The sequence below is a fragment of the Dermacentor variabilis genome, chromosome 6 (assembly GCF_050947875.1).
Source record: "Dermacentor variabilis isolate Ectoservices chromosome 6, ASM5094787v1, whole genome shotgun sequence".
Taxonomy (NCBI): Eukaryota; Metazoa; Arthropoda; class Arachnida; order Ixodida; family Ixodidae; genus Dermacentor; species Dermacentor variabilis.
Genome location: NC_134573.1, coordinates 142,516,923 through 142,534,696, shown reverse-complemented (window position 1 = coordinate 142,534,696; position 17,774 = coordinate 142,516,923). Strand labels below are relative to the sequence as shown.

The 17,774-nt window shown below is 45.4% G+C and overlaps 1 protein-coding gene across 1 annotated transcript in view; it reads left to right on the top strand.

Moving 5' to 3' along the window:
- LOC142585367 (leucine-rich repeats and immunoglobulin-like domains protein 3) overlaps window positions 1-17,404 on the top strand; it is a 101,809-nt gene extending 84,405 nt beyond the window's left edge. Inside the window, exons 4-19 of the mRNA XM_075696081.1 lie at window positions 10-144; window positions 1,415-1,558; window positions 2,384-2,527; window positions 3,413-3,484; window positions 3,575-3,646; window positions 4,160-4,303; window positions 4,874-5,101; window positions 5,932-6,095; window positions 7,132-7,271; window positions 7,602-7,779; window positions 8,608-8,889; window positions 9,574-9,849; window positions 10,607-10,888; window positions 11,608-11,721; window positions 12,381-12,851; window positions 13,396-17,404. Of these exons, the coding sequence (XP_075552196.1) occupies window positions 10-144; window positions 1,415-1,558; window positions 2,384-2,527; window positions 3,413-3,484; window positions 3,575-3,646; window positions 4,160-4,303; window positions 4,874-5,101; window positions 5,932-6,095; window positions 7,132-7,271; window positions 7,602-7,779; window positions 8,608-8,889; window positions 9,574-9,849; window positions 10,607-10,888; window positions 11,608-11,721; window positions 12,381-12,851; window positions 13,396-13,652 (3,103 nt within the window). The 3' untranslated portion in view covers window positions 13,653-17,404. The remainder of the gene's footprint in view (window positions 1-9; window positions 145-1,414; window positions 1,559-2,383; window positions 2,528-3,412; window positions 3,485-3,574; window positions 3,647-4,159; window positions 4,304-4,873; window positions 5,102-5,931; window positions 6,096-7,131; window positions 7,272-7,601; window positions 7,780-8,607; window positions 8,890-9,573; window positions 9,850-10,606; window positions 10,889-11,607; window positions 11,722-12,380; window positions 12,852-13,395) is intronic.
- The last annotated feature ends 370 nt before the right edge of the window (window positions 17,405-17,774 follow it).

Here is a 17,774-nt window from a genome sequence, read left to right as displayed (position 1 = left end):
CTGTTTTAGAGCTCACAATGCCATACCACAACTTACCAGTGACCTGAAGAAGCTTCCTCAGCTGAAGAATTTGGACTTGAGTTTTAACAAGATCACATCTATTTCTGGAGGTGTCTTCACCAACAGTTCTAACCTTCAGTACCTGTAAGTACCAACCTCGTCATAACCTTCTGTAGTTGCTAGACTTTTCAGGAAACGTGATCTGAACCACCTGTTTTTCTGCAGCATCTGTTGGAGACTTTGAGGGGGAGACTTTGAGGAAGCATTTGCAACATAGTTCGCAGTACTGTAGCGTTTTGAAGGAAAGAAAAAAAAAGCTCTGCTATATCTTTTTGTAAATTTGTGTATACGAAAGTCTGTCTTGTAGTCTTTGGCTTCTTGTAAAGTTGTCTAAGATAGGCTAAAGGGCATATGCCTATGAGGAAATCCTTTGTCAGTTCCACGAATCTTCTTCCATATTGCACACAATTTCCTGCATGTCTTGAAGAAATGTTCTAGCAGTAACAGCAGCAAGTTAACATTGCAGCAAGTGGCGTGTGACACAAGCACCTCTTTTCATGAACTCTGACTGAGCTGAAAGTTTGACTCTCCTGTGGCTTCCCGTATGATTCCATATTTCTGTTTTCTCTTGCACTTGGCCATGCGACTCCATGCTGACTCCATTCAAGTCCTGTGAATCTCTTGTGACTCCCTCCAAGTGACTCCTTTTGTCTCACACCAGGCACCCTTTGGGGCTTAGTGTTCCCCCAAACAATAATCATCATCTATGTTGCATGCCTTTCTTTTCTTTAACACTGTGTGCCTGGTACTTGCAGGTAACAATTGGCATGCCCATTATTAGCATGACAGACATCTTGCCAAAAGTAGCAAGTGCATAGTTTTCAAGAAAGAAAATGCAAGCAAGGCAGATAATGATTATTGTTTGGGTACAAGATATGCTCTAAATAGAGTAATTTTTTTATAGTGTAGTTGGCCTGAAAGTCAACTTCTTTCGACACCCTGCAACTCCAGTCAAGCGATTTTGTCTTGAACTTGACCATGCGACTCCTTTTGAGTCCTTTGACTCCCTTGTGACTTCAGTCTTGTGATTCCTTCTTGTCTTGTCTTGGGCCTTGACCAAAGTGCTTTCTTGTCAGAAGCAGCCAGCCTCATTAAAATGCAACCATAGTCCAACAGACAGGCTACTGTCTGTTGGGCTGTGGTTGTTTGCACGTCGGCGCAAATGTTAGTGTGCACGTAAATTGTTGCCGTGCATTGCGTTAGGCCAACAATTACTGTCACTTGTGTGCCCTCTCTGCAAGGCTCCATGGTTCTAGAATTCTCATTTGCGTTGCCCAAGTGTCCGTCTTAGAACTAACAATGTTGTGGCATTCGGCTGATGTGCAAAAATGGTTGCTCTTCTTTCTTTGCACAGATCACTAAGTTCAAACAAAATTTCGAGCATCGAGAAAGGTTCTCTCGACAACCTCACGAGTTTGCAGACACTTCAGCTCAACAGGAATCGTCTCGCCACCATTCCCAAGAACCTGTTCCTGAATCTTAAAAGCCTCAAGCAATTGTAAGTTCCCCAGTCAGCCTGTTAATGGCTTCCTAGGTAGCACAAAGGGTGGCACCTCAGAGTGCACCAATGTCATATGGTGCTGCTACATTGTTGTTTGTGTGCATAGCTAATTACTGTACCAGTCTCAAGATGATAAATCAAACAAGAGGGTTTCACGTTGTAATAGCCTAGTGGCATGCTTCTGTATATTTGCCGTCAAGCTACCCTGAGTTGGTAGGTGTAAAGGAAATAAAAAGGTCCTAGAATAAGTTGGGCCAATGTGTCAGAATTTAGTCGGGGCTTACCGAGAGCACTGTAGTCGACTTCGGGCAAAACAGGTGGGTTTTCTCCACTTGCCAAACAAGCACAGCTGAGTCAGATGGCAATGATTGAAAAACGGCCAACACTGACTGTTCTAAGTGCATGTGTTCACGGTGAAGCTTGTTTCTGAAATGTTAAGCAAGGCCGGTTTTAAAAATTGCTTTTAGTGGAGCTTGCTTTTCACATTGCGTGTTCAGTTGGAGCAAGTGTACTAATTTTGGGTTGAGCCCCTGTAAAACATAACATTCACAAATCAGTTATGTTGAAGCCCGCATGACATTTGACAGATAGGCACAGTGATGTTTGAGGACATTACTGCTTCTGCAAACCTGCCCTGCATTATCCTAAAGCACTATATAAGAATGCTTCATTTGTTATGATGCCAGGTGCAATTGTTTTACACGTGCAGGAGGAGAGCATGTTCGTTTGGACTGGATGCGTGGAAATGTTTTCAAAAATGCCTGCCCGTTCAGGCTGAACAGGGTTTGGAATGTGACGAACATTGTACTTAACTTTATCCAGGGAGCTGGACAAGAACCGGATCCGTGCAATTGAGGGCCTCAGCTTCAAGGGCCTAGAGGCATTGGAATCTCTGAGCCTACGCAAGAACCTCATCAGCCACCTCTCTGATGGGGCTTTCTACTACCTCGGCAAGATTCAGACTCTGTGAGTTGTTGCCTTCGATGTTTTTTTCTAATGATATTGCAAGAACACAAGACGGTGTAGGTTGTCGTCCTTACTGACCATTTAGAAAGTCTGAAGGCAAGTGGAACAGCAGGTTCAGCTAAGCTAGTCGGTTGTGAGAGTATGTTCTGGGGCTGTATCCTTAGTTGGTCATTTTTGGGAATTTGTTGACTTGTGCAAGACGTGATATCCAGCTCGATGTGCCATAGGTGCACCAGTCTTTTTTTGTTTACTCACTTCTCTGGCGGATGCGCACTAAAGGTGATAATGCTGAAAATGATCAAACAGGAATAAGTCCATGTTTGTCACTTGTAACCTGAGTTTCAATATGATTCTGCACTGTTGCTTATGTCGCTCAATGGTGATGAACAGCAATGAATATGATGCTACAGTGTCATGTTAAACAGAGCTGTGTATGCATGATGAACAAAGGATACTGGTACGTTTGATTGTCATTGGCATGATGTATAAGATGAGACTATTGATTGCACACCTTTTTAGTTAGTTAATCTTCGTTCTGTTCCTGTATCGTGTTTTTTTTTTACTATTTACCAAAGCTCTTCATGCCTCTGAGACTTGAATGATCTGTATTTTCAGTAAGCTACTGATTTATTAAATACATATATTTTTTTATCTGCTTGCATGGGTAGCTGTCTTTTCATTTAGCTAGGTTTACGTTCTACAGCATAATTGCAGATTTCATTCTCTTATAGGTCTGTGATAGCTAAATGCTAAGCACCACTCTCAGTTAGTTTTTTTTTTCAAGCATGGTAGAATCACTGGTATAGAATCAGCCTTTCTATTGCTGTGTGCCTTGTTCTACGAAGCAACACCTACCCTGACTTCTCATTTTGCTACTCTGTGCAGCAACCTGGATTTGAACAACATCACGGCTGTGACCAATGGGTGGTTGTACGGGCTGTCCTCTTTAAGATCGCTGTAAGTGTGTTGCCATTGCGCCTGAGAAATTTTATTGTAGTGCTTCCGTGTGTCGTTTGTGTGCGTCACCATCTTTCTTTGGCCATGCAGAAACCTGACCCACAATGCCATCACTGAGGTGGACATGGGGGGCTGCGAGTACTGCAAAAAGCTGACCCACTTGTAAGTATTCACTCTTGCCATGATGCAGCGCAAATAGTTCCATCTAGCACATGGGTGGACAGACAAGCATATTCAAAGAACCACAGAAGAGTTTCACCATATTGTTGTAGAGCTACAGAAGAAACATGGCAGTTTGAGACACTAACATCATGTAGCAGTATGTGTACTGCCTTTTTCACTGCTTGTTCTCCCTGCTGGGGAATGCAGGTCTAGTTTCTAAGAATGGCAGATGCACAAGTGCATCAAAACTACCTAGTTTGGTAAAAGCCAGTAGAATGCAACATATGATTAGATTAAAACGGACACTGACTGCCTGATTGAACAGTCATGCACGAGCCACAACTGGACACTAAAGAAGCTGTCTGCAGCTTGTAATCTGTAGTTTATCCACCCCTGGTCTAGAAGGCCACTTGGAAATATATTGTGTTGGTGTAATGCTGCTGTGTCTGTAACCGTGGCACATCAGTTTATTAATTTAGTGGTAATAACTATGTGTTTTCCTGCATTTTTCAGAGAATTGACCTTCAACAACCTTCAGGCCATTACTAAGAGTACTTTTGCAAAGGCGGAGTCTCTGCGCTTTCTCTACCTCGGACACAACTCGGTCTCTTACATTGAAGAAGGGGCCTTCAAGCAGCTTAACCAACTGAAAGAACTGTAAGTGTTCACAAAGTCAAGTACAGCATTATTTGCCAGCCTGTAATGCAATGAATAATGATAGGTATAACGATAAGAGATGTAAAGAAGGCAGTGTCGGGGATTAGTGAGAATACATAGGTAGCTGATATTATAGTCAAGATTAAGATGAAGTGTAGTTTGTTCGTATAGTGCATAGGACTGGTAAAGATGGTTTATTAGAATAATGAATAGCTATGCCAAGGGAAGTGAAATGCAGTTAGTTGTGGCAGAGGTTTGGGTGGAATGATGGGATTTCAAAATTTTCAGGCAGAAGGTGGAGTTGGCTGACATTGGATAGGGACTACTGGAATTACCTGGACAAGGCCTTCATCCTACAATGAATCTAATCGGCTTCGGATGAAGAATTTGTTAGCTTTGTAGGCTCTGTTTTCTGGGCTCATCATTAATGATACATCATGATGTGTTTCTATTTTGTGATTTTGTATTTAAACTTATACGTTGACATTACAGTTCTTGATCACCAGTCTTGCAGCGGTTGATCGCTCTGCACACACTCATTATGCTCCCAACTGTACCAATGCGTTTCAGGTACCTGGACCACAACGCCCTCTCGTCGACAATGGAGGACACAAATGGGCCCTTCCTCGGCCTGAGCAGCCTGAGTCTTCTCACCCTCTCCGACAACCTCATCAAGTCGCTGACGTCGAGGGCGTTTGCTGGCCTGGGCCGCCTGCGTTCTCTGGACCTCTCGAGGAACCCAATCACCACCATCAGCCAGGGCACCTTTACTCCTCTGCGCAGAAGGCTGACCACCCTGTGAGTCCTGCAACACATCATTCACTCAGTGCTGCGATGATTCTTACTGTCGGAGAGTATCGTCACAGACATATGTTGAAAGGACCTGGTGATGTTTTAATTATTATGAGCAGCTGGCTTGGGGCCTACGGATACGTTAGTTGGTCCTTGATGATGATGATGAGGATATGCTTAATGCAGTAGTGGCCTACTACTACTACTACTACTACTACTACTACTACTACTACTACTACTACTAATGCAGTAGTGACCTACTCAAGGGGATTGGCCAAGAGTCTGAAGATTTCAGAAGTGTATTAGGGGTATGAATTTAGATATAGTATGGAACTAAAGTCTTAGACCTTGAGCACTAGCATGTCTACTTCTTCATCCTCTCTCCTGGTGCCTTTTTGGCACCCTTTGTGTTGTTGTTGACCAAAACCATTATGAAGCCTACAAATAATTAAGCCAAGGCAAGTTTGGTTGTAGCTTATTTTTTTTTCGTGGAAGTGCGGAAAGTGGATGAAAGGAATGAAATGGGGCAGCTGCTTAAGAATGTTGGGTGCGTGCAGACCGCTTGGCATGTCTTCAAGAGTCGGCGTAGCATTCGACAGATGGTAAGCGCGATCATCATTAGCTAGACTTGGCACACGACACATCGCTGCGACAAGTTCAGGGTGTGATCATCACGCGGGAATGAGAGAAAATCGAATTTTTACGCCAAAATTCAGGGGTGCTATCATTACGCGAGTGCAATTGTTATGTGAGTAAATACGGTATGAATGTGCTTTCCACGAATGGTATTCCCTGACTGCCACTTGCCCTTTTCTTTCTTTTTTTGTGTTCACCAGCCTTCTGGACAGCAGCAGTCTTCTGTGCGACTGCAATCTGCTCTGGCTGCCTGCATGGATTGTCCGCAAAGGTTTCCAGGAAAGCGTCAAAGTGCGTTGTGGCCACCCGCCTGCACTCGAGGGTCTACCAGTGCTCAACATCGCAGCCGAGAACTTCACGTGCAGTGCGTATACCTGATCTACTTGCACGTTCTGAGAATATCTTTCATAACATATGGACTCGAATGAATGGCACTGTGGGAATGTTCCCTTTTCCTTTTTCTTCTGGAAGCAGCGGTGCTTGGATGCGTTTCGCTGTGTAAACAGTGGGGTTACATAAAGTCACAGCTCTGCCTATATGGTAGCGTAGCAGCAAGAGAGTACCTCTTGACACTGAAGCTAATCGTAACTAACACTGGCATTATTGACGTTAAGTCAGGTCGAGTTTATTTTGCATTTTTTTAGTTTATTATACATGGCAAAAACATTACATCATGAGGTCCCAGTCATTTTCGGAAAAGCTGGCTGGGGGCTTTTATTATTACATGAGTACGATAATTATAGAAAGAGAGCAAGCAGTGATAAAAGTGCAAACAAGTGAACTATGGAAGTATAACAAGATAAGTTGATTAGTTAAGTACATAATAATGTGCAATAAACCTAGGTACAATCGTGGGCAAATGAAACATGAACAAAAGAAAGTTACAATGCAGGACAGATTACATTTCGTGTCTGATAACTGGAGAGCACTATCTCGCACTTACTTAGATGGTCGGCAAAATGTAGGCCTCACTCTAAGCATAAAAACCGATGCATGCATCATGTGTATCGGTGGAAGCAGAAATGAAAGAACTTATTCTAATTAGCCATAACTTGTTCGCGTTTCATTTGTCCACAATAGTACATACGATAATGTTAATGCTATGCAGTAAACAAAGCACAGACATGTAAACAAGCACATTAAGAATAAACGCAAATAAGAATAACAAGTTTTACCTTACAAGCAGAACACAATAGCATATAACACCCCACCACAATATATGTTCTGCTGGCCTGACCGTAACTGTATTCCTAATCTGTTAAAGCTACACCAATAACATTTGTAAACTTGCTTGGCCCAGCGTTTCTCAGTTTATGATACCTCTACTGCTTCTGCTGGGTGAAAGGAATGCTTTAACATTTTCTATTTAATCTATTTTCTTCTTTTTGCCCTGGAAACAGAGGACTTTCCCAAGCCTCAGATCTTGCTGCAAAGCCCCGAGAACCAGGTTGCACTCAAGGGTCAAAACATCACGCTTGTATGCAAGGCAGCCACAGCAAGTGCTTCGAGGCTTGAGTTTCAGTGGAGAAAAGAACAGAAGGTATCCGAAACAGAACATCATTTCTCTCTTGGGTGTGCTCGTCGCTTATAATCAACAGAGCTCAATGCTGACTTTTATACAATGACTTCTTAGACATATTTATTGGTTGATAAGGAGTGTTTTCATCTGTGCTCTGTTAAAGTTGATTCAGGACTACCGAAACAGACAATGTACTCAACAACAGTTAGAAACAGACATAGCAGAAAGAAACTGACTTTGTATTTGCAGATGGGCTTGGCTTTGCCTGTGTTAGCAGAGTTTCAGGCTTCCATCGTAACATTCCAAACAGGCGTTTGTTTGCCAACATAATTTTTTGTTTGTTCCAAACAGTTCCTGTCTGACGTCGAGACTGAGGTCTCCGAGCAAGTGGAGCCCAATGATGTGGTGGTGTTCACGAGCTACCTCCACCTGAGAAACATTCAGAATAAAGATGAGGGCCGGTATCAGTGCGTGATCCGAAACCAGTTTGGCTCTGTCTACTCCAATCACTCCAACATCAGCGTTTATGGTGAGTGTTCTCGGCCGCATCCCTGTCCGAGATTCCCTGCTTCACAACTCCTGTAGTGTTCCAAATGAAGGTGTAAACATGTCTAGCATAAACTTATTAGTACTCCACAGGTGATTAGCATCACTAAGCATGGCATTAGTTACAGTACGCTGTACTCTATACTGTTGTATCTTATCAGGAAATCATTGCTCTGCAATGACTTGCGTTAAGACTACAGAGCTCGCACCGTAAACAGAATGACACACACACATGGAAACTACCAACTGAAGGTGCTGCAGATAGAAGGTGTGGAAGCGTGCAATATAGAGAGATGAGAAAGGGAAAAGACATTGAAGGGCACAAATTCTTTTTAAATTGAAAAAAAAAAAAAAACAATGAACAAGGGAAACGCAACAGGTTGTCAAAAATGAACATATCGTTACAACTTTTTTAACAAGATTTTTTATCAAGTCACCTAATGCCAAGCTATATATGCTACGTATGTGGCTAGGAAGATGTATGTCCAATGCACCCTAGCTTCACAAGAATCTCAAAACAGCTACCCACAAGCTTCACTTACGCAGACAGCTGTAAAGGTAAGAACTGGTTTGATGCTGCAGAGCTTGAAGCAAGAATGTACTGCCAGTGTAATTTCTGGTCAGATAAGTGTCGCAAGCTTCTCACTTTGCGGAGCAGCACCTGAATGATTAAGAGAAGTGCAATGCTAATACGGAAAAAACAAAGTGGGCACTGTTTCCGACTGCTGTTTCACATCCACGCTTGCCCTTGTGCAGCTGTGTGCGGTGTGTTTATTTTGTGCCTTTTTTTTTTTACTTTTCTAAACTGCAGTGCTACCCTCGTTTGTGAAGACTCCTTCAAACCTGACGGTGCGTGCCGGAGGCACAGCACGATTGGAGTGCGGCGCCACAGGCCAGCCAACGCCCACGGTGTCGTGGCAAAAGGACGGAGGGGATGACTTCCCGGCCGCCAGGGAACGCCGGATGCATGTCATGCCCACTGATGATGTCTTCTTCGTGGTGGCCCTCAAGGCAGCCGACTCGGGTGTCTACACGTGCACCGCCCGCAGCCGAGCTGGCGTGGTTCGTGCCAATGCCACGCTGACTGTGCTCGGTGAGTGTCGTCTACCTCTCTCATCTTCTCTCGTACCTTTCTCTTCTTCCAGATTTCTCTCATGCTTGCTATGAGCGATGATTGTGAAGCTGTTTTCTACAGACTTCGCGGATGCCACAAACTGATGCTAGCCATTTCCGTCTGTTGCCGCTACTATACTATTAGCCGCTTTAAGCGCAGTAACAGTACTTGAGTGTGCAATTCACGCACTGTTTCTAGTCTTTCTAACAAATATGACATTGTGCCAAGGTGATGGGCCGGGATGTTCTGGTGCATGCAGATTCAGGCTCCGCAGGGAGATGCATTCCACTGCATATTTGGTCATGTTATTGGATTTCAATTATTGTTAATTGAGAGCCTGGAGGGTATCACATAAGGGGGTGTACAAGCATGCTGTATACAGCATGATGGCAGCTTGTAACTTTGACTGTGTAGTGTGCTTCTTCCTTTTCCCTTTCTCTGTATAATTTTTTTTTTCTTAGCGGCATTCTGTACCTCCTATAAAGTGAGCATGCAGCAGCCTTTCCTCAGTAGTGATCCTGGGGCCACCTTTTCATGAACTTTGCAAAAGGCTGACCCAACTCTGGTCTACAGCACCCCCCCCAGGCGTTCATCCTCATCCTCACAGTGTTTGCCAACGTTCGTGTGTTTCTCGTTTGACACGTGTGCTTCGCACATCTGCAGAGGCACCAGCGTTTGTGCGTCCCATGCGAAGCAAGCTGGTGGCAGCCGGCGACACGGCGGTACTGGAATGCCTGTCGTCTGGTAGCCCCAAACCACGTCTCACCTGGCTCAAGGACGGAGCACCCTTGGTGGCCACTGAGCGGCACTTCCTAGTGGCTGAAGCGCAGCTGCTGGTCATCACCGACAGTAGGACGACAGACTCGGGCCAATACGCTTGCGAGATGACCAACACCCTGGGCATTGAGAGGGGGCTGTCTCTCCTCAAGGTGGTGCCAGGTGAGTGTGTACCACAGTTATGCAAAGCTATTGAGAGTACTATCAATACCATTGGTAGTTTAGTCATTATCGGTAGTACTATCGACAGTGCACCATCAATATCGATAATACTATTGATTGTGCACCATCAACAATGTAAAATGTCAGAACAGCGTATTCATGCTGCATTCAGTTTACATTCTGGCACATAATTCTTGGTTGTTCAGTTTTGGGCATCCAACCACTTTCATGAGGTTTTATGTGAATAGCACTGGATGCATTGGTGTCTACGAGCGACAGCATTCTGGCTCAGTGCCAAGCACGCACGCCATTTTGGCACAGCACCCAGGAATGGTGTCGCCCGTAGACACTGATGCATCTATGAGGGCATTTTAAGGGCGATCACTTTCGATGATACTGTGCTTTCACTTTCATGAGATATTGTGTAACTAGTGCTGAAAGTGTTGGTGCTTACGGGCAACAATGTTCCTGGTGCAACGCCTGGACAGCACGCCCAGTATTGTGCCAGGAACATTGTTGCCTATAGACATCAAACGTTCTGTGCTAGTCGCATGAAAGCTCGCGAAAGTGAAAGTATCTCCCAAAGTATTCGCTCAAGTGTGCCCTGAGGCTAGTCACATAAAAAGCCCATGAACATGATTTATCGCCAAAAGTCAACAACCGAGAATACCACCCGTGGTGATTAATGGTGAAGCCTGCTTGAACCTACTCTCGGTGTTGCCTTTACTGATGTGCCTTTGTTCGTTGCATTGCGCAGCCAAGTCCTCACTGGGGCCTTTGGGTCCCGATGCGGAAGGCATGACCACGGGCATAGTGGTGATTGTGGTCGTTGTCTGCATCGTGGGGACTTCCCTGGTCTGGGTGTTTATCATCTACAAGACGCGCAAGAGGCAGCGCCCTACCTGCAACACGCTTCCAGAAGCCCCGCCTCCTGTGGAACCTCCGAGAAGGCCTCCGGAGCAGGAGCCATTTCTCAGAGCTGAGGCTGATGCAGGTGACATCCATGTGACACGGGACATCTGTGCTGACTCGGGTTCTGGTAAGTCCTGGACTCTTTTACACAAGTGCTGTTAAGGTTGTACGTTCACACATCGGTATAATTAAACAGAGTGTTACGAAATAATTAATATAACAAAGTACAGTAAACTCTCTTTAAACGGAACCTTAAGGGACCAGAAAAATTGGTTCCATTTATCAGGAGTTCCGTTTCCTGAGAGAAAAAGCTGAATACAATTGCATGACTACAAAACCAACCAACGATGAGGATGGTGTTCCGTTTAAGGGGCAGTTCCGGTCGAATGATTTCCGTTTATTGAGATTCCACTATAAATGCAATTCCCCTTGAAATGCCCATAGAAATTTGTCTATTCAATCCCTCACTTTACCGAATTAAAATTGTCGTGCCTATAACAAACTAGATTCACCTCGCAAACAAAGAATTCGCCAAGAATATAGCGTTCTGCAGAACTCGACACTCATTCGGCGCGGCAGTTGAAAACTAAAAACTCATACCCGCATCATTTATCGTCATTGTCATGTAGTTATTGTGGCCTGGTCAGTTACTGTACTATTGAAGGTCAATCAAGGCGGATCTATTTTTGTTGAGAAAGGTTCCAGGTGGGAGACTTATTCTATACAGAGCACACTTATGCAAGACAAGGCACATTTGAAAACCAGTAGTGCTTGCCTGGAATGATGCTGTATGCATGTGAAATGAGGCATATCTTCATAATGTATCACTGTGTTTCATCTTTGCAGACCATTCAAGCAAGGAGAGCGGGCACCAAAGTTGTGATGACTTGGGCTCCCAGGTGGACACAAGTAGTCAGACGTTCATTCTGGGGGCAAGCAGGATGCCTTTCTTTGCACGAGGTCAGTACCCCATGCTATCTGCATTGCCCTTCCTCTACGCCACAGAACATTGCATGCTAAAAAAAGTTTTCTTTCCTCCAATTGATTGACTGTATGTTTAGAAATGATCGAGCGTGGCATACAATTCTTGCAGAGTTACATTTTCCAGTAATGGTAGTTTCGTTACTTTTATTTGCTGTGAGGTTAGCTTAGGGCTGGAGCCTGCTGCTAGTAAAATACTCTATAAGTGCACAAAGAACTAAAATACTAATTATGTCTCACTTAGAGCAGTTGCAGTGTCTTGCACCGGGCACTCTCAAAACGAGTAGCTTTCTGAAGGCCACCTTTAGTCTTCAGCTGGCTGCTGCACTTATTAGCCAATTATGGAAGCCCTTCTCATCGGTGAGCCCCACAGTAGCTCTGTAGCTATGGCATTCTGCTGCCAAATGTGAGGTCGTGGGGTCAAGTGCCTGTCTGTGGCGGCCACATCTCGATGGGGGTGAAATGCAAAAACGCTCATCTACCTTTTATTTAGGTGCACGTTAAAGGACCCTGGGTGGTCAAAATTAATCTGGAGTCCCCTACTACGGTGTGCTTCATAATCAGATCATAGTTTTTTTCACATAAAGTCCCAGAATTTAATTTAATTTCCCACCTGTGACCACTCTTCTCTTCATCAGGTCGGCGAGAAGGCAGCCTGAGCTCTGCAAGCGGCAGCAGCAGCAGCCAGCCGAGCCCTCCCCACGTGCGAGCAACGCTGACAAGTTTCCAGCCCCGTGCGGCGACTGGCACTCTGTTGGAGCAGACAACGTTGCGGCATTTGACGAGGCATCCCATTGCACTTGGGCGGCCTTGCCTTCCCAGCGGCTCTCCCTCCCCTGTCCATTCGCGAACAGCGTCGGCGAGTGGACAGGCCCGGTCCCTCTCGGAGGGCCAGCTGGCGGCGCCAAGGGCGGCATCCGTACCGCTCGCCCGCCGGCACATCCGTGTGCGCCGCGGTTCCAGTGCGAGCAGCGAGAGCAGCGGAGCAAGCGGCGCCAGTGGTGGTCGTGGTGGCAGCAGTGATGAGCGGGACTCTGGCTTCTCCACGTTTCCTCGGAGTGTGCGCAGCTGGAGTTCGGCGTCCCTGCATTGCAGGCTGCAGCCCAGAGGTACGTGCACGAGGAAGTGGTTCTGTGGGCTGGGACATAAAGCTTACTGCCAAAACATCACGAGAGGCAAATCTGGTGCTAATGTCTATGGAAGGTGCAAGTATGGAGCCAGCATGGGAATGATAAGTAGAACACGGATTTGCCTAAACTTGGTTCTGTTGTCTTGAAATGACTTTGTGAGTTTGGAAACTCGTCGTATTCAACAAAATGCAGTCTAACCTTGTGATAGTGATCATTGATATAACAAATCATGGAATATATAGCAACATAAATTAAATGTTTCTCATCAATATCAAAAGGTGACAAATATGTGCTTATAACGAATATTGGATGTAACAAAGGTATTTTGGTGCAGGATGCAAGTTCGTTATAGTGGGTTTTGACTGCATTGCGGTATAAATGCAACATTTCTGAAGAAATTAACACCAACAAACTTGTCGAGCTATCAGCCTCATAACGTAATGAAAGTTTGTGGTAATGAACAGACTGAGATTTACTGAAGTTAAAGCATCATTCATTCATTCCCTTTGGTTCCTTTGCGCAGAGGTTGTCATCAATGGAGGCAGCATAGCAACAGTCAGCGGGGCTGGTTCCCAGCAGTCGTGCTGCCTCACACCAGCCTCGGTCAGTCAACAGGACGTGGCGTCTGCCGCATCTGCTGAACAGCAGCCCGCCGTGACAGATGTCCACCTCTCGCCGGGCAGACGGCGCACCAGAGCGACCCTGATCATCGGCACCAAGAGGCCACCACAGCCGTCCCCTGCTCGTCGGGCACCAACCACAATGGCTTCGGTGGTGTAGCAGAAGCAGCAGCGGCAGCTGCCGGAATGTACCCAGCACAAATGGGGTGGAGCATGGTTGACGTGGGTGCATCGTAGTGAACACTTGAGCATTCAGCGGCCGGCCTGTTTCGTGAGCGAATGCTTAGGTGCACGCAGAAGTGCCGTTTGCCACACCACTCGCTTGTAGGGAACAAATGGTGTGGTAAGCAATTGATTGGTTGCAGAGGCGCTCGGGATTGGCTAGGGAAAACTGTGGCACTGTGAGATACATCGCAAAAAGGCAGCTAGCTAGCCAACAACTGTGTTGGTTACCTTGGTGCTCAGTAGAAGTTGCCTCCTGTCAACTGCAGGCGGGACCGGCTAGGAGCGATGAATGCTGGCGGACAGAGCGGCATACAGAGATGTGCCCTCTGTTTTGGGGCTCATTTACGCATGCGCCAAGATGCAAACACAATCGGCATCGCCCAGCAACTGGATCATCGCCAAACAGGGTTTGGCCAGCCGCCATAGCTGAAGTGTTCGCTCGCTGCACGCAAACATGCATGCTCATGTAGAAATGACAGAAATGCCCCGTCTTTTATTTTAATTTGTGCTGGAGACCAGTCTTGCATCACATGGGGAAGGCAGTTTACAGAAACCCGTTGATTGTGTTGACATGGTCAAGTTTACACCTTGGAGTAACCACTGGGCACTGTTTGCCTGCGACAGAAGTGTTTGTTGCATCAGTAGTCTTCTTTTTTTGTGTGTGTGTGTCATATTTGATGCAGATGTGCTCAAACTCGAGCTACTTCCTTTTGCCTTCAGGTCACCTTTTTTTTTTCACCTATGTGTTGTTTTGTTTTGCACCAGTCCACTTCAATGCGAAGAAAAATCTGGGTGTTGCGATGGGGGGCTGCAAATAAGGCAAGCCTACTTCGGGTATCGCATATTTCATCGGCCTGTGTGGCCAGTGGCTCCCATCCGAGCGCTTTTCCAAGCCAACAGGTGCCCCCCACGTGATGCAAGACTGCGGCACTTCGCTTGTTGCAGAGCAGCCAAAGATGTAATATTAAGGAGGAAACCCGAGTGACGCGAGAAGGGGTGCTACGAATGTGGCGCTTGCGCCTGCCATTTCCAAGCCGAGGGAGATGTGCTATCCTGTGCCATGTTTTAAAGAGAAGAAAAAAAAAAAACGGTTACCTGTCGTCGTGCTGTTATGTGTGCACATGTATATTTTCTCCATGTCCGTGTATATAGCGTAGTGCAAGACGTCGTCGTCTAGGGGTTTCGGGGATGGGGAGAGATTTTTAGCTACATAATGTACATAGCAGAGCACCGACAACACCACCACCACCACCACCACCACTCTTAATTTAAGAAAGAAACAAGTCATTGTGTATAAATGGTTGTCTCCGTGGTTGTACTACATATCTGTGGAATTGATCGTAAACCCATTTGTTCCTAGGGGTTACAGTGTCTTGTAACATAGTCACGTCACTGGTGTTGAGTGTATGTTAATGTTTTGTGCCTAGCGTAGTTAGCCACCTTTGGTCTGTCTCATCATCGGCTGCTGGACAGAAAGTTCGCAAGTTGCCTGCGCCCACCTGCGAAAAGCAGCTGCAAAAGCAAGACTCCTTGTGCAGCATCGGCGGGAAGTGAAGGCTGCCGCCCATGCGTCCACGTGGGTTAATCTCGCCTCCCTCCGTTAGTCTTATGTATATAGTTTAGGTTGGGCGTCTCATTCAAGGCCGTTGCGGAAAGAAAGGTGCCAAAAAAAAAAATAATAATAAAGGAGCGCAGTCGTCATTGCCGAGGGAGATGGAGCATGCCTGGCCGACATTTGCCCAGTGCGCTGTCCCCAGGGCGACTTCCGTGCCCAGGTATTGACTCTCGGCCATTCCCAATCGGTAAAGGGAGCCGCGCCTGCTAAAATACTGTAGCGTACAAACTGGCGCATCAAAAACAAGGAATGAAAGAACGGAGTGATTCGAGCTCAGTTGTCGTCATTGCTTACCCTTCAGAAAATGCCGCCACAATTGTTCGAGCTTGCTACCAACACGGAATTATGCGCGCGAGTGGCCACGGGAAAGAGCTCTTGGCTTTTCTTGCCCGGTGCAAAAGAAAGCATTCTTGGTGGGTTGTGAATTGTTATCGACAAAATACTACAACACAAAGTACCTGCATATTTTCAAGGAAAGTGTCCGTGCTCACTGTGGCCCAACTTGGCTTCCGTCTCTCTTTCCTTTATTTTTGTCCTCTTACGCATCGTTCACTAGTGATCTGTTCGGCAGCTTATGTTACACGTTTGGGCATTAACCGAATTCTCACGTGGGTCAAATTCTCAGTTTCAAATTCTCGTGACGTGCACCGCGAGGCGCGAGACTAAGAGATGGGGCGTACATGTGTACAAATCTCACCAGTGCTACACTACTGCTGGCAAGGTGTAGAAACAGCAGACTCTGAAAACCCGAGTGTGCTCAGAAATTGGTTTCAGGGCGGAGACTACCAGCCTTTGAAAGTGCGTTAGCTCAAGTGTCGTCAGTGTTTCATAATCATCGCAGTCAAGTGTAAATACATACAAGCAATTGTACATAGCTGTATAGCCCCCGCAACGGGGAGATCATTGTAGCATTAGTCAATGTCCAGAGATCATATAGTTTTATTTAAAAAGCGATGGCCCACACTCGCAGGGAGGATGTTTTAATACAGCCAATGGGGACGTGCGAACGTTTGTTGTAGCTGCAAAAGAGGACGACGACGACGACTCTTACTCCGGGACGTCGAAAAAAGTGTACGCGATTGGTGTTCACTGGCCGTTTCGCAGCTGATAAAGGATATTGCCAAAACATTCGATTTCACAGTGATTTCTCTTGGCTGTGCTTTTTCCATAAAAGCTCGCAGATGCCTAATTTCTTTTAAATCTGCTCACGGAAATCTTAAGTTTCGAGGTTGTACCATTGCTTCCCTTTCCTTTGGTATTTAACTTGTTTCCTCTGAAAATATGGCAAAGGTCTATTGTGTCAAGACAAGACTGATGTGCAAGCCATATTTTGTACAGTTCCACTCAGGAAGGCATTGAGGTCAGTTGTATTGCAAGGAAAAAAAAAAACGAGGAAAACATTCCCCATCTGCTTGATTTATACTTTCTACAATTTTTCGATGTAATATTTTTTTTCCGCAAGCTGCAATTCCCAGTGCCAATCAACGTGTGTCAGGGTCCGTAACCTACTTTTTCCCGAAGTTCCAAAGGGCGATTGTTTCTTTGGTGTTGATATATAATATACATATTTGGTATTGTAGATAGCAAATTGTAAGTAAGTGTATTTAAGACTACATCTTTTTTTTTTTTTGTCGCCGAGAAAAGTGATGGATATAGTGCCACTGCAATATGTCAACGGTCTAAAACCAGTCCCTTTGTTTATTTTATTACTCTGAATAGTGCCATATGTGTTCTCGGTATGTCTGAGTTCGCTTTTGTTGTCTTATAGACTAAATGAAAACCAGTAATGGTTTCACAGCCAGCCTCGGTCAAGACAGAGAGAATCAGTGACATCTTGTGTTGCCCATGCTGTGAATGCGTTGCATTTGTTAATTTCTGAATTCACCGTTTTTGCCAAATTTATCAGCCTTGTTGATGTTGGTTATTTTTTTTCTGTTTCACACGCCTTTTTTGCCATAAACAATAGTGAAACATTTTTCACTATTGACCCGAAGATATGTCTAGTATTGTTTGTTTGTTGCAATATGCAGTGGCAATATAAAGAGTTGTAATAAAACTCAGTATGCACAGTACGCCTTTGTCCTGTTGATTGAATTAACAACCAGAGCGGACACCGAGTGCCGGCCCCTTTCAGCATTGACAACTGTTCACTGGCCTGGATATGTCTCGAGTTGTCGCAATACAGTCTGCACATTACCTGAAAATAAAGCCACAGCGACTTACGGCACCACTTTACAACTTGATTATAGCTGTCTGTAAGGTGCACCAAGGACTCAGTTTTTTTGTGTGTGCGTGTGGTCAATTTGAAGCCTCCATCAATAATGACATCACAGGGATAGTTTTAATAACCTCTGAACACTCGAACTTACAAGAAGCATGTTTGCACTTGAGAAATTTTGTTGATACTCGCGATGCATTAATTTACACTTAAAAGCAGCGGAC